This window comes from Xenia sp. Carnegie-2017, unplaced genomic scaffold (genome assembly GCF_021976095.1).
Source record: "Xenia sp. Carnegie-2017 unplaced genomic scaffold, XeniaSp_v1 HiC_scaffold_24, whole genome shotgun sequence".
Taxonomy (NCBI): domain Eukaryota; kingdom Metazoa; phylum Cnidaria; class Anthozoa; order Malacalcyonacea; family Xeniidae; genus Xenia; species Xenia sp. Carnegie-2017.
In genome coordinates, this window is record NW_025813487.1 from 9,621,713 (window position 1) to 9,649,136 (window position 27,424).

At 35.3% G+C, this 27,424-nt stretch overlaps 1 protein-coding gene across 1 annotated transcript; it reads right to left on the reverse strand.

The window, feature by feature from the left end:
* Positions 1-882: 882 nt before the first annotated feature.
* On the reverse strand, positions 883-27,408 carry LOC124450774. Its single transcript, XM_047001418.1, has 10 exons — positions 26,944-27,408; positions 22,974-23,124; positions 21,930-22,065; positions 20,532-20,752; positions 12,487-12,743; positions 11,625-11,914; positions 10,705-11,194; positions 9,622-9,800; positions 8,971-9,029; positions 883-2,952 (listed from the first exon to the last, which is right to left on the reverse strand). The coding sequence occupies exons 1-10, from the start codon at positions 27,191-27,193 to the stop codon at positions 2,568-2,570; spliced, it is 2,418 nt and encodes an 805-aa protein (XP_046857374.1). The 5' UTR covers positions 27,194-27,408; the 3' UTR covers positions 883-2,567.
* Positions 27,409-27,424: the final 16 nt, after the last annotated feature.

The following is a 27,424-nucleotide window of genomic DNA, read 5'->3' on the forward strand; positions in this document are numbered from 1 at the left end:
CTGTGGATGAAGCAGTCTTCTACAAGTATACAACAAAATTTTTGTGCATTGTAATGATTGTATGATTGTATATATATTACATGACCTTCTAATTATAAAAACAAGATTTAGTTGACTAATTCGAAACAAGAATTTCACATCCAACAAAACCATAAATCGCTTATATGAGATTCATTTTATTTGGTCTCGCAGTCGAAACTGTACTTAGTGGATTTAGATCGTTGCCTGTTCCACCCCAAGACTGATAAATGAATGATTCGCTTCGCATTATGTGCTGTTGTCGTCTACCAAGACCCAGCGAAGTTGTATCAACGCTTCATTATTTGGCGCTTTCATACTTTGCTACTCAGGCAAAGCGAAAGACGTCTGCTGTCAAACGAAAGTTTACTCAACATTAGCAAATGACAAACAAAGAACACCTTAAAATTACGGGAAATAAATGTTTCCAGAATATTTACCGGCAACTGAATACTTTATCACTTGTGAAAAACATCCCGTTGAGTCACCTGATTTTTTCAGGTCCTGAGACGATTGCTTAAATTGTCCAGCAAAGTGCGAAGATCATTTCTTCATTTAATGGGAAAAACACTGTCGCAAAAACAAAAGTGAGTAAATCTGGGGTGTATAGTAAACTGAAGAAGGATGAAATGAAAGACGGAGCTTGAGCATCCGGGGCTTATTTAGTCGATGATAGCAAATTAATATTGTCCTCTAATATAAGGGGTTATAAATAGTGTGATATACTGTTATTCACTAACAAGAAACGTAGAATTTTTTAAAATTTCCGAAACTATTGATTGACAAGGTCACAGGATTGCCTCATCCCCGTTTCGAATTGAAGAAATCCTCAACAACAAAAGTTAAAGAACTCCTCGCAAAAACTACAGAAAAAACGATAAAAATCTGTTAAAAATGTTCGACCTTCTTATACGTACTAAGTTCAAAAGCTATATATCTTTTAAGTATAGGTAAAATTATATAGACGTTCTCACAATAGATAGTTTGATTGTTATTATTAGGCTCTTGATTCACTGAGGGCCCGTCCACACTAACACGGATTCGGTCAAATCCGTAAACATTTTGATACGCTTAGGCCTTCCGACCACATTAGCATGCGGATCGGATTCACCGAGTCAGTATATCAGTTTGGAAATGCTGTCGAAAGTGGATAAAAACGACATATGTTTTGAGCTAGTATGGACGGTTGGATCTGCATAAAAATTGAAACGATATCAACCAAACGCAAAACATAATATAAAATATTGTTCATTGGATATTGTAACTAGAGATTTGACAGTTATTTGTAAACTTACATGTAGCCAAGATTACTCGTAGAGTTTAAGTTACATGCCTTGGGCATACAGCGAAAGTTTTGAGAGAAAAATACTTTTCACATACGTTTTAATAGGAGGTTTTGAATATCTTCATTAATCATAATCTGTCATTAAGGTGTTAAATTACAAGATATGTCATTGATGCGTGTCAACTGTGAAATCTCTAGTTCCAATATCGAAAGAACAAAATAAAAAAAACTCGATTAGAAGACATTACTCGGGATTCTAATTTGTTTTATTTTTTGTTTTTTTTTGAAGTGGTCAGTAAGTTTTGGTCATAATAAATTTGTATATGGTGACTCCAAATAATGTAACACATTATTCTATGTCAACACGAAGAATCAAAAGGTTAACATAATTTGGATTTATCGTTGTTGTGTATATACTACAGTTATTATAAATGACAAAGTTTCTCTCATTTCGGGTTTTACAGATTCCGGCTTTTCCCATTCTGGGTTTTACAAATTCCGGCTTTTCCTATTCCGGCTTTTACAGATTCCAGCTTTTCCCATTCCGGGTTTTACAGATTCCGGTTTTTCTCATTCCGGGTTTTGCAGATTCCGGCTTTTCTCATTCCGGGTGTTACAAATTCCGGCTTTGATGATTCCGGGTTTCAAAGATTCCGGCTTTTCTCATTCCGGGTTTTCCCATTCCTCCATTCCATTCCCCGATTCCCCATTCCTTGTTTTACACACAGCCGACTGTTATGTGGAAATAGCTTTTTCTAGAGCTGCATTCAACGAAATAGCTACAACATACGACTAAGTGAGGCGAAAAGATTTTTGTTGAAAGAGCGAGGAGACACCAGTTTCGTTTCACAAACTTTTGTTCCGAAAAGTCGTCTTTTGCATGAGCAAAGTGTTCATTATGTTTTGCAAGGCATTCATTACATCCTTCAAAGGGTAGTAAAGACCATTGGAAGCGCATAAAAAAAGGCAGTGTGGACGCGGATCAGTTGATGCGTTTTTGATTAAAGGAATCCGTATAATTTTGAATCCGCGTTAGTGTGGACGGGCCCTGGCACGTGAGTGACACACATGCGCAAGTGAATGCAATGATCTTTAGGAAATAAGATCCAAGGAAAATAAAAGTGGGAAGAAATTATGACTGGGGTGTATAAATCTAGTAGGAAAAGAGAAGGTGAAAATCGCATTTTTAAAATGGAGCAAAGTCATAATTTGGGGAGATATGGGGCCAAAATTTGATGTATGATGAACATGAATGGTAAAAATACTAAACATAATGGGTTCTGGGTGGTCGAGGCGGTAAATAGTCATGGACAACCTGTGGCGAGTTATTTTTCTTTGGTGGCTTTAGGATAACATCACATGTCTTTCGAGTCAGCTTCCCAAGCTTACATTTTACAAATTTCTCAATGTGTTTGTTAAGATAGGCCTCAGGCGCAGAACCTTGACACAAAACCTGATAATGAAACTCTTGAATCTTGAATGTATCGTTTAGTTGTTTCTTTGCATAGTTTCTAAGCTCAACGAGTTTCTGTTGACCCAACATGTACGCTGTAGCTTGTCCGGGAAGACCCTGGTACCGACTTATCTCCTTTTGCGCAAGGTCTGTCTCGTCCCAGGCATAGTGGGCGAAGTACCATAAGGCTTTGCTTCTGTAAAAATAAAAATAACAAAAATATTGCTCCATGTTACTAAACTGTGGTGGAAAACATGAGACATAATGTTAAATATCGACTTTTGAATCGATGTAAAGTAGGCAACACAATTATATATAATTGGCTAAACATCTATTTCACATGGTTGAAGTGAAAACGTCTTTTAATGATGTGAAGTATCACAATGAAGAAACGCGTATAGAAACGAACAAAGTTAAAATAGCTTTTGTATTTTGTGATGATTTGATCGTGAGATAAACTTCACGCTGATTTTTTAATTCACTGAAAGTGGACGATAATTTGAGGGTTGCAATGTTTGTCTACATTCCATGAGGGGGGTAATTAGAGGGATGCGTAATTTAGTACTTAGTCAGGGGCGGATCTAGGGTATGTCAAATCAGTCACGCGACTGATGTTTATAGTTGAAAAATTATTTATCAAATTTAATGATTACAATTTTTTTTGATCATTAAATTTTCGTTCTGTAATCGTTTGGAATTCATCGTCAAAATTCCGTTTATTTATAAAACTTATACAAATACCATCATATAAACAGATCAGTATATAAAAACATATCTATAGAATTATATTAACTGACTGACTGATAAGCGGGGTGGCTGACTGGTTCTACCAATAACGGAGTTCAAAAACGCTAATTTAAGCAATTCCAATGGTCAATAGCCAGATCAGTGGACGATATGGAATAATCTCGACCGATAAGAGGGGTGGCCAGACCGATAAGGGAGTCCAATTGCTATCGTGTAATCAGTTCGTTAAAATTTTTGTCTTACTGTGATTGGTTTGATCGATTTCGACAAATAGCCAACTGAACAAACATAGTCAAGCTCACTGTCTGAATTGAATGTTTGATCGTTTCATAGTAATTTTTAAAAGCATGATAGAAACTTAACTACAATCACATGGAATTTATGGGAATCTTTTACAAATTCATATATTGACATGAATGCTGCTGTCCAAGCTGTGAATTTTTTCAAGAGGGGGCAAATTTATGGATGAATTGTAAATGCTTGGCAAAGTCATTGATGTTCAAAGGCAAGCCAACTTTGTTTTGAGTTTTCTCAGCAGAAATTTATTTCCAAAATCGTAAGTAAAGGATAACTGAAGTGTATGCATGAATGTAAAATATCAAAGTCAATTTATGGGAGTATGTGATGCGATTTATGTCAATATGGCGTATGGAAAGCAGATTACATGTTTGTAAATGTAGATTGTCCAGGATGGTATAGTCCCGAGAAGGACTGTTTTTGTTGTTGTTGACTGACGTTTTGACAACCTTAGTGGTAGTCATCTTCCCGAGTCAAATGAGGAGTAAAAGTCAGGTTAGCCGTATTTGTTATCTGGTTCTTACGTCATTGTATGGTGTGTACAGGAAATGTGTATTGTCATTGTGAATTAGTGTGTAGTGAAATATTCTTAGTTGTAATGTGTGATTTAGGTGTGATGTTTTTACTTGTAATGTGTGGGTGTCAATTGTGTATTTTCATTGTGAATTAGTGTGAAGTGTAATGTTTTAAGTTGATCGTTGTTTTGATTGTGAATAAGGCGTTTGTAAGGCGTCGGTAATTGCTGTGATCTGTTCAGGGGGGTTTGTTCCAAGTTGATATACCAACTTTCTAATGTAAGCCGTTGTCTATAGTCAGTACTGTAAGCGATGCATTTTGCCGAGTCCCAGTCAATGTTGTGCTTTGTGATTCGGTGATGTTCGGCAATGTGATTAGTTTTGTCTTGTTTCTTAGAAGCTCATTTGTGTTCAGTAAGTCTTATGTTTAAGTTCCTGCCAGTTTCCCCGATATAGGAGGCGTGGCAGTCGGAGCAGTTTATTTTGTAAACTACACCTTGTCGTTTGTTGGGTTGTTCTTTGTCCTTTATGTTCGTTAGTACTTGTCGTAACGTTGTGATTGGTTTATGTGCGACACGTATGTTGTATGGTCGTAAGATACGCGAGATAGTCTCAGACGTACCTTTGATATAAGGTACCGTTGCTGTTGTCACTGAGTTGTTCGTTTCGTTGGGTTCGTTGGGTTTGTAAGTGTTGCGTTTGATAAAGTCAGAGTTATAGTTGTTTTTGTCAAAAACTCGTTTGAGATAGTTGTTTTCGTTGTGTAGAGCGTCCGGTGAATCACATATGATTTGTGCACGTCTTGTTAATGTTCTGATTGTGGTGGCTTTGTGTAATGTTGGGTTGTAAGATGATTGGTCTAGTAGTCGGTCAGTATGTGTTGGCTTGCGATAAACTGTCGTTCGTAGTTTTTGATTGTCATGTTTTACCAAACAGTCGAGAAAAGGAAGAGTTCCGTTTTCTTCGACATCTTTGGTAAATTGTATGTGGCTGTTCTGTTTGTTGATATGAGTGTGAAAGTCATCAATCTCGTCGGCATGTAGTGCTGTGATTGTGTCATCTACGTAGCGAAACCAAAAAGGTAGTGCATGTTTGTAAGTCGTGAGCACCCGTTCCTCTATAGATTGCATTACAATTTCAGCAACTACAGCAGAAACGGGCAAGCCCATTGCTGTCCCATGTAATGGTTTGTAGTGTGTGCCTTTGTACTGGAAGTAAGTTGATGTGAGGCAGAGCTCCAGTAGCTCCATAATGTCTTCTATCGGTAATGGCAGTACGTCCGTGGTGTTTGTAATGAGGGTTTTTGTACAATTAAGTGCCAGATTAAGTGGAATACTGGTGAACAGCGATTTCACATCAAAAGACACTAGTATATAGTTTTCCGGTATATGTATAGTGCTCAGTTTTTTAAAGGAAGTTTCAGCGAATTGTAGCTTGTGCTTTGATTTGTTTATAAGTGGTTGAAGTATGTCAGTCAAGTACTTTGAAAGTTCGTACGTAGGCGAACCACAGAATGATACAATTGGTCGCATGGGTATTTGTGGTTTGTGAAGTTTTGGTAGTCCGGATCGTCTGGGTGGTCGTGGTACTAGTACTGACTATAGACAACAGCTTACATTAGAAAGTTGGTATATCAACTTGGAACAAACTCCTGAACAGATCACAGCAATTACCTGCACCTTACAAACGACTTATTCACAATACAAACAAACGATCAACTTAAAACATTACTCTTCACACTAATTCACAATGGCAATACACAATTGACACCCAAACATTACAACTAAAAACATCACACCTAAATCATACATTACAACTAAAAATAAAAATATTTCACTACACACTAATTCACAATGACAATACACATTTCCTGTACACACAATACAATGACGTAAGAACCAGATAACAAATACGGCTAACCTGACGTTTACTCCTCATTTGACTCGGAAGATGACTACCACTAAGGTTGTCAAAACGTCAGTCAACAACAACAAAAACAGTCCTTCTCAGGACTATACAAACCTGGACGATCTACATTTACAAACATGTAACGATACTCCCGGGTTCAAACCATTTACTTTGGTATGCAGATTGATGCTTCTAAAATTGTTATTGCCGAAGGACTTTTAGCTATGATTTCTTTAATGTTTGGGGAATCGTGGCCGTTATATGGCAGCGAAGTCCTACATTCCTTTAATTTTATTTCAATGGACAAAAAAAATCTGTAACCGCAAGGTGCCATACTATTATTGCAAACAAATGTTTGGGGCTTTTCAGTTTATGATCATTGATCATTCAATCATTGGACAGTTATACTACATATTGCTTAAGATTTGAGAAAACTAACATTGATTACATGAGAAGCTGTTTACTATAACCTGTGGTTTTGACTGTAATGGTCTTAAACCTAAGTATTTCACATACATGAAATGCCGTCCCATGTCACATATTGTCCCCTTTTCTAATTAAACACCTCAGGTAGAGATGTCAAGGTGTGTTGATCTACGGCTCATACCAGATTGTTTGCCATAAATTCCAAATGGCAATAAATGTATGAAAAGCATTTTTTCTAAAGTAAAAATGTCTTTCTATGTATGCAGATAAACCTTGAAATTTGGCAAAACAGCAAAGTATTTTTCATGATCACTAGGTAATTTTTCTGGTGATCATTATTATTTCTATTCTAAATTGTTTCAGATTTACATTTAAACAAGCTTCGATCATATGAAAAGATATTTATCATTTACCCATTAAGCATGACACATGAACCAATTTTAACATTCATGTAATTATATGATTGAATGCATGTTGGTTACATTCTGTTTGTATTGGCAAATACAAAGCTACTGGTGATTGCTATATAGCTCACGTTGCATATATCTACAGAAGATAATAGTCTAGTGAAATGCCTAATAAATATTTATGGCATTAAACTGTCCTTAATTGCAAATTTTCACTCTGATATTTTTGTTTAATCTTTGGCAGAAAAAAAATTTTGAGTTTTTTCACAAAAGGTGAATTTGCTGGCACTGTATGTGGAGATGGGTAAAGGGTTACAATAAACTTGCATGGTTTGAAGTCTGAGCTTTTCTACATCTATGAACTGTCACTTGTAGTACCAAATTTCTAATTTAACTCATTACATATGAATGTTTTATGCAGTGCGGTGTTTGAAATTATCATATCTTCATTTAATTAACTCACTACATAGATGTTTGAATGGGGGTCTCTAGGGGGGTCTATGCCTGACAACTTGGTAGAAATTTTTAAAGACAATATCGTTTTTGGAATAGCTTTATTGTAAAATAAATTTTATGTTCCTAGACATGTAAATGAGCCATATATTTGGCATGATGATGAGCCTAAATATTTGGCATGATGATGAGCCTAAACAGTCAAGTATTGTTCACTTCAGTTTTTTTGAAAAAAAGTAAGCAAAATGTGTTGTTTTTACGCAAAACGATGCCCACAAAATGCATTTTGTATTGCTCTAAAACGCTGAAAATGGCATTTCCAAGGCTTTGAAATCAAAATTTCCTAGGGGAGAATGCCTCGGACCCCCCAAGGTCCTGAGCGCCTCTGACTTTTTATGACTTATGTTTGAAAAAATCCTAGATCCGCCCCTGAACTTAGTGAAAAAGAGATTTTGTAGTGGTGACAACTTTAAATATCGCCTTAAAAACTAAAAAAAGGGCAATTGCGAGTGTGAATGGACGGAACCAAAGAAAAACCACGAAATCCAAGATAAAACCGAGAAAAAATAGCCAGAGAAAACCAAGGAAAATAAAGAGTTCTGAAAAGAACTGTTTTACAATAAGAGTACTAACACGAAAGTGCTGAAAAGAACTGTTTCAGAAATATAAGACACTTTATTCAATTCGGCAGACAACTCGTCAGGTGTCAACGTCTGCTATCTGTTAAGTGTGAATCAACTTGTATATATATGATTGATTTTGATGATGACTCATCCAGTATGGGAGATGAGTCATCATCGAAATAAAGTCAATTTAAAAATGAACTGCTTGGATCGACAAAGGACCGGATCATTAAGCTTGATAATGACTCCTTCCATTGTTTTGAGCGAAAAAGCAGACTTGAATTTGTGTAATATCTTACAAAATTTAGCATCTGAGTATGCATCAGCACAAGATTTGTTTGAAAGAAGGTGTGTGCCAATTGCCGAGTCAAACTCTATTTCGTGATGTTGTCTGCACTTTCTAACTAGTACAGCGATATTCAAATATGTAAGCTTCTCTATTTCACGGTTTACTTTTTTTGCACTAAAATCCCGTGTTCCTGCGCGCAATTCGAGCAAATTTACAAAGACACCTCAGGAACATAATATAAAGTTTTTGATTAATGTAAGACAGTATAAAGGAAAATAGTGATTAAGTCAGACTGATTGAAAAGAAAATCACATTCTAATGGCAGAGAGATAGGTTTCCATGAGAAATTTTGGTCTGTCCCACAACTTTTTGTGATTTCCGTTCGACTGCTACATCACATACCAATTCATCATCTTAGACATGGGGAGAGCTTGACTGCTACGTCACATACCTATTCATCGTCTTATGCATGGAGAAAGTTTGACTGCTACGTCATATACCTATTCATTATTTAAGTCATGGGGAGAGTTTAACTCATACGTCACATACCTATTCATTCCACGATAATGTAATCCAGTATCAACAATCAAACGTAGAGCTCTCCATATCTTAAAAAAACAGAACGAACTTGAACAAGCGTAATGATTGATGAAATTATTAAATGAAGTCGCTGAACAATTTGAAGACCAAATGAATTATCTAGTTGAAGATTTTTTAGCAGAGACGTCATTGAGGAGATTGGGGTGGAGAGGTGAGAGATACATAACATGATTCTTTCGAACGCAGACAGATTTTGTACAGGGCGGGGATACTGGCTTAAGTCACTAGGAATTTGTACTACTCACACACTTGAAATTTGATTCTGTTTTGATTTTAATGTGGAATCTAACATAAAACGTTATCGTCGTCAAAACTTCAAAATCTGATAAGGTTGTGCACCATTAAATAACTCTCTCTTGCGCAACAGGCAAAAGGCTCTAGGTCAGTGACTTGGTGTAAAAAATTGATAGCTATAAGTAAATACCGAGATTTAAACATCACAAGCTGTAGAGTTGTTTCCTTGCTACAAATATAGTTCAACTATAGTTATAATTATCGCACTAAGCAGAATTAGTCCAGCAAATTTGTTTGTTTGATTGACATAGGACATTTGGACTTTATGAATTCTATTAATATTACTTCCTATTTTTTGTTTTGTACCTGCCATTTTAGCATGCCAAATTTCTGCATTGGTTCTTCTTTGTAGGTGTCGGTGTCCTCGGAAATGACGGGGTTTTCCGAATACAAACCCCAGCCTTCGCTGAAGAATGTGTAATAGGTTCTATCGTCCAACCATTTCGGCAGACCACCATAAGGGTCTTTGAAATATTCTATATGACCTTAAAATAAAAGTCTCCTTTTTTGAGCTCAGTGCAAAAATAACTATTTAACTTGACGTTTTCTTTTGTTTATTCATTACTACCTACAGCAACACATGTTATCTTATTTCTTGTAAAGATTGTTCTCGTTTTCTGTTGTTCATTCATCACCACCTACACTGACACTCGTTATCTTATTTCTCATATATGTGTAAAGACTGTTCTCGTTCTCTGTTAATCATTCATACAAACCCCAGCCTTCGCTGAAGAATGTGTAATAGGTTCTGTCATCAAGCCATTTTGGCAGACTATCATAAGGGTCTTTAAAATATTCTATATGACCTGGAATTCAAAGTTTGCTTTTTTATGCTAAGTACAGTTATAAACTGTTATGTGTACGTAAAGGTAGTGATGAATGAACAATGGAGAACGAGAACAGTCTTTACACTATCTAAAATATTTAAGAAATACGCTAACTTGTGTCATTGCAGTAGTGATGAATGAAAAAGAGAGAACGAGAACAATTTTTTTACTATCAAAAATGTATAAGAACTAAGATAACGTGTATCAATGCAGTAATGATGAATGAAAAAGAGAGAACGAGAACAATTTTTTTACTATCTAAAATGTATAGGAAATAAGATAACGTGTGTCAGTACATGTAGGGATAAATGAACAAGAACTAGAACAGTCTTTTTACTATCTAAAATATAGAGTATAAAAAATAAAATAAAGTGTATCAGTTTTTTATATCATGTTCTGCCTCATTTAATAGTCGTTTATAATCAGTCTTTTGACCTACACTAACACATATTACCTTATTTCTTAAATCTGAGATAATGTTAAGGCTGTTTTTTTCTCTTTTGTTCATTTATCCCTACCTACACTGACAAGCTTTAACTTCAGGATTGAACTAAAAACTCACTTTGCACTTGAGTGTGGTGTCCAGGCCAAGCCTCATGCGCAGTTACGGACCACTCCGAAAACCGAGGACCATGATTTTCAAGAAAGAAAGGTAGACCAAACTTTGTTGGAAATGTACACGCCTTTGTAGAGCGCTGAAAGTACTGGGCTCCAGATGAAGGATTAAAAGTAGGCTCCATTTCAATAGGACAGTTAGGTACTGTTATCCATTCACCGGTATGATAAAATAAATTGATGATTTTTGGTGCAAGCATGCTCATGATCTCTCGACATGACGCCATCCAAACTTTTAATGATTTGTAGCGTTCCGGACAAAACATTCGAGCACTTTCCATGTCTGTACAGCGCTTGTGGGCGGTAGCATTTGATTCGATCTCAGGAAAAGGCTCCTTGTTATAATATGACGTTTGATTTGCTAGTATCTTACGAAAAGCTGTTATGGCGGCGGTTTCATCTGACAGTCCAGTGACATTTTTAGCGATTTCTACAACCTATTGCAAAGCAAAGGGGAACAATGTTTTACGGCACTTGGTACGTTTTCTAAGGCGCCAAAAGGATTTTACGTAAATAGACAGGCAAGAAGTTTTTGAAATGATAATAAAGTTGAAAATCTTTAGTCTATTTGTCCTTCATTTATGTTCAACCAGAACTTGATGAAACCTTCCTATATAGGAGAGTCTGAAGTAATCATAGGAGAATTGAACGCAAAGATAAATAAAGGACAAATTATAAGATAATAAGGACATTCTTAAGTTCATCTGTCCTTCATATGTAATAAACTAACACTCGATAAAGCCATCCTATATAGGAGAGTTTAATATTTTTTTAAAATGTGTGCCTAACAAACGCTTCTTTACGTTTAAGATATATAACCTTGTTTGAGATATTCCTTCATTATTTCACAAGAGATAAAATCTTCACCTGAGGATAGAGGACATTCAATCGTTCATGACCGATTTCGTTTACTCTTTCAGGAGTAATGTCACTCGTAGTAAAAAAAGCCAAAATATTTTTGTACGATTTCTTTCCATCAATAATCGTGTTCGTGATAGGAAGTCTCCTGGTAGTGCGATTATCTGTTCTCTTTCCATCGACATATATGTACTTCACTGGAAGATTGGCAAGACCACTGGCATGATTTAATGGAAGGCAATGTCGTAGATGTACATTTTCCATGTACTTAACAAGATCGACTACAGGCTTGCCAATTCCTAAAACAAGGTTTAATTTTAACGTCGTATGACTGATATACTAGTGTAGATATACTAGTATGTCCTGACATACTAGTGTAGTGTCTTTATCAGGAGTGATCTAATGTTGAAAGTTGAGTTCTTATACACTTTAGTCTACTGTCTTCATTAGGAGTGATGTAATGTTAAAATGTTTTATACATTATGGCAATAAATAGTAGATATACACGATGTTTTCAAAAATAGTATTAAGATGGATTTCAACCGCCAGGAGACCACATTACCAGGGGCAAAACTAAAATACCAATTGGGGTGGAGGAGATGTGACGGTGAATAATAAAATCTTCAGCTATGGCCTGCTAACATACCAAATCAGTAAGATAGAGATGAATATATGAATATTTACTCTCCCAATTAGCGTTGTAGCTTCGCCCCTGCATATTTCTAAGTAATGCAGACCGAAGGAACGAGTTTAGCCTCTTTTGATGGAATTTGGTCACTTTTCAAACAATATTTGGCTAATACATTGACAAAATCAAACACTTGATGACTGAGAACTATTCAAGTTTCGAATTTTTTCTTCTTTTACTTACCTTCGATTAAACTTTCTTTAACGGATTGGCTAAAATTTTTCTTGTACGTTACCATCCATTTCTCTCGATCTTTCAACGACAAATCTTTACTGAACTCGTCTTGAACGTAGACATTAACAAACCACTCGTTCACCACTTCTCTGGCGTTATTTTCACTCAAAATTTTCTTAAACATCTGTTTGAACGAGTTAACACCAGAGATACAGGTAACTTTTGAGCGAACCATTCCTGTTCGAACGCCTAGCTGCATGTTTGATCTTAAAATAAAAGATACAAATCACATTGAATTCTGCTGTGAAACAGCACTGCCAGCCCACTTATGTCTTTCTATGCAATTTTTTCTAAGTTAAATAGCCGTGAATACAATACATTTGCGTAAAGCAATGATGCTGAGCTGGCTAGTTTGCTTTGCAATGCAACAAAGCAAATACCTTGCAAAAAGCATGACCCAAGGTCACTTTGGTCACAATTAAGGTCACTTTGAGACCTGATACAAGATCTCCCCTATTCCAAGACTGCTACCAACAAGTCACATTTATATCGGGGAAAAAATATTTCCCAATGCCCTGTGACTTTATAGAATTTTGAATATTAAAGACAGCAAGAAATTTGCGCAACATGTCCTGAAAGTTAAAAAACTAACAATGTGATCGTTTGGAGGCCTGGAGCAAAATACCCGTTATAAGGAAATCCAATTTTTGCCCGTGTAATTTTGGGTAAAATTTGTTTTAATAAGAATAATTTTGGATTTTCTTTACTTTCGCTAGCTTATGGTGCGACTATTCAACCTTTTACTGCGCAAGTTTTTTTGGTCCTTTGAGTTTTGGATAGTTTCTTTAATGTAGCAATACGGCAACGCTGAGAGGGAAAGCTACTAGGCTAAACATTCATGAAAGGATCTAACATGTATAAAATGCAAAGGTCATATAGCTAGACTCGCTGGAGGTAAATGTGGAAGGTTTATTATCAGTGACTTGTGCAATTTGGAGATATCAAGAAATTTCTGGAAGAATCAATGGCTGTTAAAGTTGGCTGTCAGTTTGTTCTAAAAATTTAAACAATACTATCCGTTCTGCAGCGACTTATTAGTCTGAATCTCAAGCTTGCTATAACCATCGATTTGGGAGAGCATTTTCTAAAAACAACGTGTTTTCCTAAGGGAGATGGTCCTATTGTGTTTTCGTGTTGTGAGATTGGTTTACTTAGTTGACGCAGTTGACGTATTTGAGAAAAAAGAAAAAAACCTGGTTTGTTAACGTCGAAGGAAACAAAACAAACTCTCTAAACGTCTGTTTAGTTGTGATCTATTTGTTTGAATACCTTAATCATTCCATTAATCAATTTTGTCATTCGTCAATTGATCAATTGACTTATTTATTCAGATAATTAACTATTTAACATTCAAGTTCCCCGTATCTGAAACTATAAATACAAATTTTACCTTAAAAACAAATGTAATTGATCATTGCAATAGTTTATTTGAATAGTCAAATGTTACTTGAGCCTTGAAGGTATAAATGTTTATCGACAAAAAATATGAAGAATTTTCCCAAGTTATAGCTAACATTTAGACGATATGTTGGACATTTGCTTGTACTTTTGTCCTAAGGGTAGAACTTCAGCAATGGCTCCATGTCTTGGACAGTTCATCGAAGGAAGATATGTCCATGAGTCACTAATCTCAATATTAAAACACTCAACTGATTTAAGAAATTTACCTTCATCATTCTGCCCCTCATCACGACGATTGTATCTCCTGTAATAATAGCACAACACTCCAATCTTTTTTCCAACATTGGTGCTAAGGTTGTGATCTTACCGGTCTTACTATCGTACATCTTGATGTCGCTTAAGAATCTCCCATCACCAGTGCGACCGCCAAGAAGGACAACCTTATCTCTCCATGTAACTGTTGACATTCCAGTCATAGAATGAGGTAACGAAGGCATTTTCTTAAATGTGAGCGTCATTGGATCAAACTCAATTACACTGGACAAAGTATTGCCATCTTTTCCCCATCCACCAAAAATAAGAACTTTATCATTAACAATCTCAGCTCCAAAGTTCCTTCGTGGTTCAGGCATATGACACAACTCTTTAAAAAAAATCAGACGCGGCATCGCAAATCTGCACTTTACAGATCAGAGAGGATATCGAATTGTTATCCAAGTCGTACCCTCCAATGCAAATAGCCTGCTGTTTAAAAACAATTATTTTGTGGCTTCCGCATTTGTAATCAAGCCCTCTGGGAAATGTCCGCCATGTCAAGGGCAACAAATTGAAATTCATCATCTCGATTGACTCGATTGACTTGCAACCTCCAACAACAAATATACTATCTCCATAATTGAACGACGCAGCGCGCAAACGATTGTTTTCCATTGCTGAAATCTCAAACCATTTCTTGTTCTTCCAGGAATATATTTCTGTTCTTTTCAGCGAATCATTCGGCAAACCGCCAGCAATCAAAATATTTCCTTTTACTTCGTTCGTCACATCGTAAATTTTTGACAACTCGATATTTTCTTTCTCGTCATTTTCTTTGGTGGAAAGAGCTGAGCACAGAACATTTTCGTTTCCACATTCGCCATTCATTTTCTAAAATTTGCATGCCTTTGACGTTTGATCATGGCGGAATTGAAACCAAATACGCTTTTCACTTAATAGTGAAAGACAATGGTAAAAACTCCAGCTTTCAGGCATACATCAACAAAATTAAATTGGTAGATTACAGCACAGTTTGTGCAGTAGACTATCAAGCAACAATACTTCATTGAGTATTGATTCAAAGTTTCATGGACTGACTATATGATACAATGCTGAAGATATTTGTAGAAACTTGATAGTATTGCTCCATTAAAATAAAACTGCCTCCTACGTATTGAATGACATTAAGATTGATGGTTTCGTGAAATAAAATGAACTGTGCACTTATCGTAATTGCTCATGGCTTTTAAAACACAAATCAATAATTTGTTCAACGCACGCAAAGACTAATACACAAAAGCGACAAATGCAAGTCGAAGACTAATAATCTTTTGGTTACGAATTAATTACTTCTGCTTGACTTTGTTGGCTTTGGTAAATTCTCTTCACAGTTCGTGATTTATTACTAAAGATTAATAAATTAAGTTGATTTCGAAAGATCGAAATGCTTTCGGCTTCCCTGTGCCGAAAGTCTCAAGTTTTTCTCCGAAATCGTCAGTTATTGGTGCGGAAAGTCTCAAGTTTTTCCTCGAAAATCTTCTGTTTTTTTAATGGCACAAGTCGAAATCTTCAATTGCATGGTCTTTTAATGATGGCGAGCCTGGTAAACACTGCTTTTTAATTAAAGTTCTAAACAATTCTAACATGAATGCAGGGGCGGATCTAGGATTTTTCAAACATCAGTCATAAAACGTCGGAGGCGCTCCGCGCCGGGGGGGTCTGAGGCACTCTCCCCTGAGAAATTTTGAATTTCAGAACCTCTAAAATGCCATTTTCAGCGTTTTAGAGCAATACAAGATGGATTTTGTGGGCATCGTTTTTCGGTAAAAACAACACATTTTGCTTACGTTTTTTTCAAAAAAAAATGAAGTGAACAATACTTGAATGTTTTGCCAAATATTTAGGCTCATTATCATGCCAAATATATGGCTCATTAGCATGTCTAGGAACGTAAAATTTATTTTACAATGCTATTCAAAAACAGATATAGTCTTTAAAAATTTCTACCAAGTTGTCAGGCATAGACCCCCCTAGAGACCCCCATTCAAACCTCTATGTAATAAGTTAAGTTAGAAATTTGGTACTACAAGTGACAGTTCATAAATATAGAAAAGCTCAGACTTCAAACCATGCAAGTTTACTGTAACCCTTTACCCATCTCCACATCAGAGCCAGCAAATTCACTTTTTGAGAAAAAACTCAAAATTTTTTTCTGTCAAAGATTAAGAAAATTATCAAAGTGAAAAATTGCAGTTAAGGACAGCTTAATGCCATGAATATTTCTTAGGCATTTCACTAGACTATTATCTTCTGTAATAATATGTAAGGTGTGCTATATAGCAATCACTAGTAGCATTGTATTTGCAAATACAAACAGAATGTAACCAACATGTCTTTAATTATATAATTACATGAATGTCAAAATTGGTTCATGTGTCATGCTTACTGGTTATGATAAATATCTTTTCATATGATCAAAGCTCGTTTAAATGTAAATCTGAAATAATTTAGTTTAGAAATTATACTGATCATCAGAAAAATTACCTAGTGATCATGAAAAATACTTTGCTGTTTTGCCAAATTTCAAGGTTTATCTGCATACATTGGAAGACATTTTTACTTTATAGAAAATGCTATTCATACATCAATAGCCCTTTGGAATTTATGGCAAACAATCTGGTATGAGCCGTAGATTAACACACCTTTACATCTCTACATGAGGTGTTCAGTTAGAAAAGGGGACAATATATGACATGGGACAACATTTCATGTATGTGAAATACTCAGGTTTAATACCATTCCAGTCAAATTGTCAAAATAAAAAGCTTCATGGATCATAAGACTCAAAATCACAGGTTATAGTAAACAGCTTCTCATGTAATCAATGTTAGTTTTCTCAAATCTTAAACAATATGTAGTATAACTGTCCAATGATTGAATGATCAATGATCATAAACTGAAAAGCCCCAAACATTTGTTTATGATAAAGTAAATAATAGTATGGCACCTTATGGCTACAGATTTTTTGTCCATTGAAATATATTTGCAGAAATGTAGGATTTCGTTGCCATATAACGTCCACGATTCCCCAAGCATTAAAGAAATCATAACTAAAAGTCCTTCGGCAGCAACAATTTTAGAAGCATCAATCTGCTTACCATACGCCATATTAACATAAATCGCATCACACACTCGCATAAATTGACTTTGATATATTGCATTCATGCATACACTTCACTTGTCCTTTACTTACGATTTTCGATGTAAATTTCTGCTGATAAAACTCAAAACAATGTTGGCTTGCTTTTGAACATCAATGACTGAAATGTCGCTCGCGAGATCGTCTTTGCCAAGCATTTACAATTCATCCATAAATTTTTCACCCTTTTAAAAAAATTCCCAGTTTGGAAAGCAGCATTCATGTCAATATATGAATTTGTAAAAGATTTCCATAAATTCCATCTGATCGTAGTTTAGTTTCTATCATGCTTCAGAAAATTACTATGAACGATGAAACATTCAATTCAGACAGTGAGCTTGACTATGTTAGTTCAGTTGGCTATCAGTCGAAATCGGTCAAACCAATCACAGTAAGACAAAAATTCAAATGAGCCAATTGTAAGATAGCAATTGGACTCCCTATTATCGGTCGAGATTATTCCAGACTGTCCACTGATCTGGCCATTGACCAATAAAATAGCGTTTCTGGCGTTCATAGACTCCTTTATAAGTCGAACCAGTCAAGCCACCCCGCTTATCAGTCGGTTATTCCAGGTCAATTAAAATTCAACTGATCTGGTTACCAAGGAGATATTCGTTGCATTAGTCATTAGTTTTCAATAATAAATAAAGCTGGATTTTTATCACGAAGTAAATGGGATAATAAAGTAAGAATAATTAATGATTTTTAATTAATATGAATAGGTAATTTTTGAATTTCAAACATCAGTCGCGCGACGGATTTGACATACTCTAGATCCGCCCCTGCATGAATGGTTATATGCGAGTGTATCTACTGTCGCGGGTAAAAAGTCGCGGGTAGAAAACACTTTTTTTGCATGGAAAAGTTTAAAAAAAGTCGATGTTAAATTATCAGGAATTCTTTATTTCTATGTATGCCCGCTTGAATGTGCTCTATGAATAAACATTCTCTGCTGTCAACATTAAAATATGTCACCGGTGCTTTGCATATTTAAGATTTGTTTTGTTATACCTATCAAAATATACAAAACGATGCGTTGTTAATAAAAGAGGAATTATTATTAGTTTTGAGGGCCGTTAAAATTCTTATAAAATTGAAGTTGTAAAACCTGGTTCATATAAATTATTAGATATGGTTTATTTGTATGTATAACTTGCACTTTCTCACGATTATAAATTTGCTTTTCTCTAGCAACTCAGATCTCATTACCATTAAAACAGTTGTATCCAAGTAAATCTTGAATGGTTAGTGATGCTTGGTATTAATGAAAAGCTAACTATGTTTTTCATAGTGATTAGTGTATAAGTTCTTTATATTAACATTATATTTGGTACATAGAACAAACACACATTGCTCATGAGTCACGATTTTACGCAACGCAAATGAGGTATTTCTTTTGACAAAAGAGAACGTGTCTCTTATACACCCTGGCTCTAAGTGTCGAAGTCATAACAAATATCAACCATTAATTCAAGATTTATTTGGATAGAGCTCATATAACGGATATAAAACATATCATTGCTAAGTAAAAGAAAGTTTCTTGCCAATCGTGCGCAAGGAAAAGTAGAAGCGGTTTTACTTATATAATCTATCCATAGCTTATGAATTATGATGCTAAACGAAATGTGTTTACAACTTGAAGTGGATGTACGGAGTTTTCAACAGCAATGTCCCCAAACCTTGCAGTCTCTAATTATAGAATTTCCATACTGGGTACATTGTTTATATCATAAGTATAACTTACACTTTCCGACTATTGGAAAGTTGCTTTTCCTTTATAACTATAAGTAATTCAATTTCCAATGCATGCGAATTTTTACATAAAGCAATGCTATTCAATAACTTCTGAGTATCATGTTAACAACATCTCTAGAGTTACCGTAACTTCGTAAAAGCACTATTAATATTGTGCGTTTAATGAATACGACAATTTTTTTTAAATAAACATGTTTCAACATCTCATGATGCCATTTCAGTATATGGTTGTACACGAGTAATTCCTTGAATTGTTGACGGTTGTTATGCGCACAACTATATGCATGATTATAGCAATAAAGTACTTTGAAGTTTAAATCCAACAAATGTATATTTGGATAGGTATAACAAACACAAATCTTAAATATCCAAAGCACCGGTGACATATTTTAATGTTGACAGCAGAGAACGTTGATTCATAGAGCACATTCAAGTGGGCATACATAGAAATAAAGAATTCCTGAGAATTTAACATCGACTTCTTTCAAAGTTTTCCATGCAAAAAAGTGTTTTTATTCCCGCGACTCTACCCGCGACACGCGTCTTTTTACCCGCGACAGTTCGATACACTCCCGGACATGCTAGTTTGCCACACTATCAGGTAAGACAGGAAGGCAAAAGTTTTTGAATAAGTCATATTTCCGATGTAGTGTTATAGTCCATTTCATAAACACCGGAATATTCATTTCAAAACCACTGGCAGTACGTTTTTAAATCTCATCTAAGCTACATTTTTCTCAAGCTGCATCCTCTATGTTGAAGTAAAATGACTACTTTTTACGATTTTCACAAGATCCGATATGTTGGATCGTATAAAAACGGATCATGTGAATACATATGAGATGAGCCTCCGACAGTCGGATCAGTCAGTCAGAAAAATTGGATGGAAATAGAACTTGGTCTTTTTTCATCCGATGAGATCAGAGAAAGGCAACCAGCCCCAAACTTTGCACTCTCCATACTTCGAAATTTGATTAGGCGTAAAAAATTACATAAAAAAAGACTTCCAAACAAGAACAAAAATACGCAAAATATATCGCTAAATGTACCACGACTGGAAATATTTAAACGAATACAAATATCAACATAATTGTCGGACCGTTTGAACAAGAAACCTAAAGTCGAAACAGAAACAAACAGATCGGATAATAGGATTCTGAGAACGGGCCTTTGGTACTTTATATATGAACGAGTCTCCCGATTGGTTCCATCTGACAATAACAATGAACATGACCTATTTGCTTTTTAGATTTAAAACTTCAAAACCATATTGTACTTTATTGTACCCCGAACTAATCGTAAAACCGATTACATAAGTTAATACATCCATTTAGGCGTTTTGTGTTATATTGTGAGAATTTTATAAGCATACAAGACTTACTTGAATTGCATAATTGAATGCCTGTTCGATAAAATTTTCTCTATAATTTTCTCAGCATCTTCAAAACTTTGTGGTGTAACACGGCTTCCGTAAGAGTTGATGTGGTAAGGAATTGAACAGATTGCTTGCCAACAAAAATGGTCTGGACCCATCATCCAATCTGCATTGTAAAAGTTTTCGCCGTAAGGAGCACCAAAAATCGATTTCAGAAAGTGCTTTACCTAAAAGGAATGTCATAAAATGGCTTGTTTTATACAAAGGCTAAACCTTGGTGTCAAGATTGTGTGGCGAGGATTTATTTGTGGCAAAAGAGTACGCATGTTATCTACAATACATAATTGCCTCGAGATCTTATGTTATCACAGAGACGGTTACTGACGTATTTCCCTCAATTGTAGGGATGAGGGACGTTTAGTTCTAAATATTCCTCATCAATATTAAAACAATACGCCCTGATTTTACATCTTATTTTATATTTTCGTCATGTAGAAATTGCTTTAGCTTGCATCTTAACTTTTCGACGGTGAATAATTCTGCTAAATGAAAATGGTTAATAGCACAATATGTTCGGCAAGTCCTTTGAAACCACAACACTTCGCTGGCATTTTTACAAAGTCGAAAATCGTTTTGCTCGACTGTTGTTGCATCGTTATTTCTTCAGAATCAGACACAAAGTAAATCTTTTGACATATAGTTCAAATCAACAAACTTGCGTTATTACAAGCCTTAGTGCCTTGCAATTAATGTCGTTGAGTGGTAACAGAAATCATCTTTCCTTAGTGTCAGAAACTTTCTTGTCACTTACTTGGGAGAACCAGTGATGAACCATCAATAACTTCAACAATAATGAATATTTGCAAAGCAACTTTAAACACAGATTAACTGAAGCAATTCAAAAACAAAATTCACAATTCAAAAGCTACATGAATTTCTTCATTTCATCACTGACCATAAATAATGTACGCTTCAAACAACATCATTACGATTGTCAATATTTGAATGAACGAGCTCAAAATTCGATAAAATTATTATCAAACGGAAGAGTCTAATGCATTGATTATTCCTCTGCAACCATGTTATTACACAGTAAACCCATGATTTCAGTGTATTAAATATTCGTTTAAGCCTCGAGAGGTTTAGAAAAAGCCCTCGAACTTTTACTAAGCCTCCCTCGGTTTGCAGGACAAAGAATTAATCACTAATACCCTCTCTGATTATGGAAAATTTGTACGTAACAATTTTTCACGTTTAAATCTCAAAAAGGGATGGGATCGGTCTTTTTCAACCTCAACACCACAATTTACCCTTTTGGTTTTAAAGCCAAGGCTACAATGAACTACTGTATATTGTGATAACTAAAAGCGATTATTCAGGAGTTGAGGTTAGGGGAAATAGTACCTGCTCCAAAGCTTTAACTTCGCGAGGGGTTATTTTATTTTCATCGATGTTTTTTGCGTTGATTTCATCTAAAAGTTTTAATGCAGCATCCGTTTTTTCCTTAAGATATTCTGGAGTTGCGTTGAATGGTAAATGTCTGTAGAAGTAAACCACAAAATATTAATATGACGCCTGAACTGAACGCACAATATCTGTTACATATGGATAAAGAGGTGTAACATTTGAGTACGGAGTTTAAGCACATGGATATATGGGTGTAACATCTGGATAAAGAGGTGTAAAATCTGGGTAGAGAGGTATAACATCTAGGTAGAGAGGTTAGATATCTGGATAGAGGTGTGTGGCACATGGGTATAGGGGTGGAAAATCTGGATAGAGAGGTGTACCATCTGGATAGTGAGGTGTAACATATGGGTAGATAGATGTAACATCAGAGTAGAGAGGATAACATTTGGGTGGAGAGGTGCAACATTTGGGTAGAGAGTTGTAACATCTAGGGAGAGATGTTAGATATCTGGAGAGAGAGAAGTAACATCTGAGTAGGCAGGTGCAACATTTGGATAGAGAGGTGTAACATCTAGGCAGAGAGAGGTGTAACATCTGGGTAGGAGTGAAACAACTGGGGAGCTAACAAATACGTGACAGTTGTTCACTTTCTTGACAAAGTTTATAGCGATACAATATAAAAAATTTATGACAGTTTGTTATACATGCATTGTCAACACAGCATCTAAAGACAAACACCATGCCATTAAAGTATAGCACATGAGACATAGATTGATGGCAGCCCTATCCCAAGGAGTTAAAGGCCAAAAGAGATTTTCGCCATTTTGAATAAAATTTGAATTGTAAACAAGACAAATGTTTTGTTTAATTCAACTGGCAAGATGGCGGCCGTATCGTAACAAGCAACTCAACTATATGTTGTTATCCATTGTTTACGAAAAATTGGAATTAGGAGATGTTGGGAAAAACAAATTAACAACAAAGCCAGTTCTGGCTTACAACCAGTGTCTAACGAATAATAGCATGAGCAAAACAAACCTGCGTTTCAGTTCGTCGGTTCGTATCTGAGGTTCCCAAGTAAGCGTGTGTGAATTATACTTGAAATATGTATCTTGAACCCTTTGTAAGAAATTTTGTAATTTGATGCGTTGAGCTTCATCAGAATAAACGTATATGCTCTTAGTTGAATCTAAAGAAAAAAGCACTTGAAGGTAAAAATGCCAAATATTTAGGTGGGAATACACAATACCATGATATTTATTAGGAGTATACAGGATAATACAGTAAGATACGCTACCATGTTTTATATTATAGGTGTACTGCGCTGTAAGATACATTTAGCGTTCGCGTCAATCCGAAATTACTTGGGAGGAGGGACCATATTCATATATTCTGCTATGCCTAGGTAAAACTTTAGAATCCAAATGAATAGGTAACGAAAGTTTTGTTGTCATTAGCCGTCAACAAAGTGTATTGGCAAATTTGATTAATATCTACAGTTGTCAGCACCTCATTAAAACGACTTTTTTGTCAACGTTAAATAGAACGGTGAGGCGAAATGCGATTTCCTATAGCAGATAAATGGTCAAATTTAAGAAATACAACGCGAAATTACATTGTTGCTTTGCTTTTACACTGTATTTTTTAAATGGTTTGCTACATTTGAACAATTTCATTGGGATGGAACTCGAAGTCAAAAACCTCAAAACAAATTTTGTCAGGTTTAAAACGTTTAACGGGTTGCTTTGTGAGAAAGAATTTGCCTTAACTTACGCATACTTAACACACATAGTTAAAACAAACAAATATTATCTAAGACTGAAAGCCCTAAAGAAATGCTTAGAAACAGTTAAACTAACATTTCCACAACAGTCACGGATGTACGCGAATCTTTCACCTCCCTATATTTAACATTTCTAATCGCCAAAAACCATATTTTATTAGAGTCATATGAATGAAATATCAGGTGTGAAAGACTGTGCGAACTTGTGATTTGTGAAAAGTGTTTCTCCACTGGGTTTTAACACTCATGCTAATTACGATTCTGCTAAATATTTTGTAAAATATTCAACTACGTACACGGACACGGTACAATTCACTTTAAATACTAGAAGAACAATTGCCACTAGATAGCATTGTTGAAAAATAACTAGAGTGTTTAAATAACAAGCCCTTGATAACCGAGCTCGAGGTCTTTACGGAGAAATATCGGACCAAAGTTTTTTTTGTACAGAAAGCGAGGTTATTAAAGAGTCTATTATATGGCATTATTTGATCTGAAACGAAGCTTGCTTTTATTCTCGTCCTTGCTGTTTTTGACCGGTTGGCTTTCACTTTTCTCGTTTTCGTCCATAAAAAATAAATCTTTTCAATTTGTATTGTCTGGATAGTTGAACTGTTTTCCAAGTGTTTTTCCTTCGAATCACATTCGTAAATGGTTTTTGTTTCGTTTTTCATGCGTTTTGCTGTTTGCTTTGCGAAGTTTGTTTACGTTTGACTGTAAAATTACGCGTTTTGGACCGTGGTCGATTACAGAAAAATAATGGACAAGCAAAAACGTTTCTGAGCCAATCAAAGCGTGCCATTCTGCCTGATGGGACACTTGCTATATAATAATACAGATTAATGAATTGATAACCTATCTATTCGTAAAATATTTTCTGCTAAGTGCATATATTGCAAATCTTTGTCTGTATGGCACAAAAGTTTTCTTCTCCTGGTGAATTAAACACACCTTTAACGGTTCTAAACGCAAAACATGCATAGTAATGCAACAGTGGAATTATAGCAAGTGATCAGTCATCGAAATTCTAACAATTGGCAAATATCCTAGGATTCTTATTTAATACATCCTGTAGATATGAGTATGTTAGTTTAAGCATGAAGGATCGTCGTAATAAAATAAACTATTTTTTATTTGGTCCTAATTTGCAATCCGCTTTCGAGGTCTTTGTTTATAATAACAACAATTAATAATGAACAAAAACTCAAAATTGAACTACATAAAATCATCAAACATTTCAGAAATTTCAATACTTAACATCAAGCTCTTTCATTAAGTCCGTTGTCGGGCAGTGCACCATAAAGCCTGGTTTCCACTATTAACACCACAAACGCGACATGGATTAACTTTAATCGCGATAATCCCATATGAGAATGTGGTAATAATCGCAATAAACGGCGACTAACAATCGCGACAAACGCGATAAAATATCAAAAATTTTTGATATTTATTCGCATTAATCGCCAAAATGACGTCATCTTAAATGAAAATTTAGGAATTTAAGATGGCGAAGCCAAAACGTTGTTTTCTTTTCTTCGATGCCTTTTAACGGCGTCTTTGTCGCCTCCATAAAACATAAGCTACTGTAATTACTACCAGATCGTATTTTTTACTGACGCCATTTCACAAAATAATCGCCATCCGACATAATGTAAACAACACGTTTAATCGCACAACCATTGCGATAAAAAGTTACCGCTATCGCTTTATCGTGATAAACCAATAGTGGAAACCAGGCTTAATGGTCGAGATTTGCAACACTTTATAATTGTTTACAAATAGCACAATGAGGCAAACATTAGCTAGAACGTTGAGACAGTTAAAATATTTCAAATGTAATTTAAAGAAACCTTTAATCCTTAAAGCATCCAAAGCATGTATTATTGATGTGAAATTAGTAAACTTCTGTTGTCGAAGGCTCTTATTTTAAAGTGATGACTATCTTTGTGATGACACTCAGCTAATTAGTTAAAAATATTATATTTCGAGTTTGTTTGTGAAATTGTCGTGCGTGAAATAAGTTGCATGTAAACATCACAAGAAAGGCAATTCTACATTTGATTTCAAAAGGCTTTTACAGCTTAATCCAAACCATACAGTTCCTTAAAATTGGTATAAATCTTTAATGAACTGTTTCGACGGTTTAACATTTTGATTTCCTAATTCAATTAAGACGCTCAAACCACACATTTTTTTAGTGGAACTAATTTAAAAAATTCAATTGGGAATTTGCTTTCATGAAGAAGTAACACATAAAATAATCGCGGAAGGGTTGACATTTCAGTTAGTTAAAAAATTCCCAAGTTTTTTTTTATTTCTTTCCTTTTTACCTAAAAACTAAACGTTTCTCCTGAAGATTATACTTCTACGCTATAGTTTCAAAAACGATAGCGTAAGACCACAAGTAATGTGTTCCTCTCTCGCGCATACAAAATCAACAGGATGTATTTTTTTCTAATTAGTGTAGTTCATGCATTTAGACTCTCACGCTTAATCCCATCTCATCAAACATAACCACATACAATGTTTCTCATGCTGACATTCATCTATCTTCTTCATTCATCTATCAATAAACTTCTTCATTCATCTATCGTCAAGCCTGACAATTTCATGGATATTATCTAAAATACGTGCAATTAACGCGACTATGCTATTTCCGCTAGTCGATTTGTTTATAGTGAAAATTGCAACAAAGAACGACTTATGCTTAGAAAGTAAGTCTGCCTCGGCGTTGAGTTGTCTTGCCATTTTTCTATTACATCTACTAATTACAACATCCACATTGTCACTATAGATTGAATTGTATAATCGCTTTAGATTTCACAACAATTAATGCAACTTAAGAATTAAGCGCCCCCATAAAGAGTTGGCAAACCACACAGTACTGGAAGATTATTTGTTTCAATAGAAGCAATAATCGTTTCCTCACCCATTGCCGCAAGCAAACGCACAAACAATTGATGAATCCATTCATCGACATCAATCTAAAATCGTTGTTACAATCATAACAATCGCCTATTTATATCAATTGAACCATTCAGAAATAAAGCGGCGCTAAAACAAATTTCCCCACTTGCTAGAATCGTCGCCCACAACTCATGGTGGCCTCAAGCAGGTATTTTCATGACAATGCAAACCTTCAAACAACTAATAAACTATACGATTGAGAAAAGTAAGCAAGGAACAAAGATAACATTGTATATGCACCAATAATTACAAACCGACCTTCATTATCTGAATTTGAAACATCCTTCGCAGATTTTGTCACCAATAAAGCCATGAGCACTATGCAGATTATAAACAAGATAACAGCAACGGAAACAGAAATAAGGAGTCGCAGATTTTTCTTTAAACTCCGAAAAGCGAAAGTTTTTTCTTTTAAATCTCCAGTCAGTTTCGTCTCAGACAAGCCACGAGCGTGCTTCGATCCTTTCATTTCAAATTCCAACTCGGTAGCGTCGTTTTCTGCAGCCATTGCTTTGTTAGTTGTTCCTATCGCGATAAGAGGGAGTTTATTACTTCATTAACAATTCATCCAAATGACCTTTTCAACTTTATTCGAGGCTTAGAGGGCTGGCCTGTAATTTGATAATGTAAAATCCAAAATGTTTCTAAATCTAAGGAAGTGTTTTAAACGAAGAAGCCACACGAATTATATTTGTTTAGCCATAAAAGCACTGAACTGAGACAAAAAGACGTAATGTAT

What these genes read in the sequence shown, in the direction of transcription:
- LOC124450774 (XM_047001418.1), bottom strand. Translation starts at nt 27,193, where the DNA reads ATGGCTGCAGAAAACGACGCTACCGAGTTGGAATTTGAAATGAAAGGA. An exon ending in ACCGACGAACTGAAACGCAG is followed by an intron (nt 22,066 to 22,973) that starts GTTTGTTTTGCT and finishes TTACTTCTACAG; the next exon opens with ACATTTACCATTCAACGCAA. An exon ending in TAAAGAAAGTTTAATCGAAG is followed by an intron (nt 11,915 to 12,486) that starts GTAAGTAAAAGA and finishes ACCTTGTTTTAG; the next exon opens with GAATTGGCAAGCCTGTAGTC.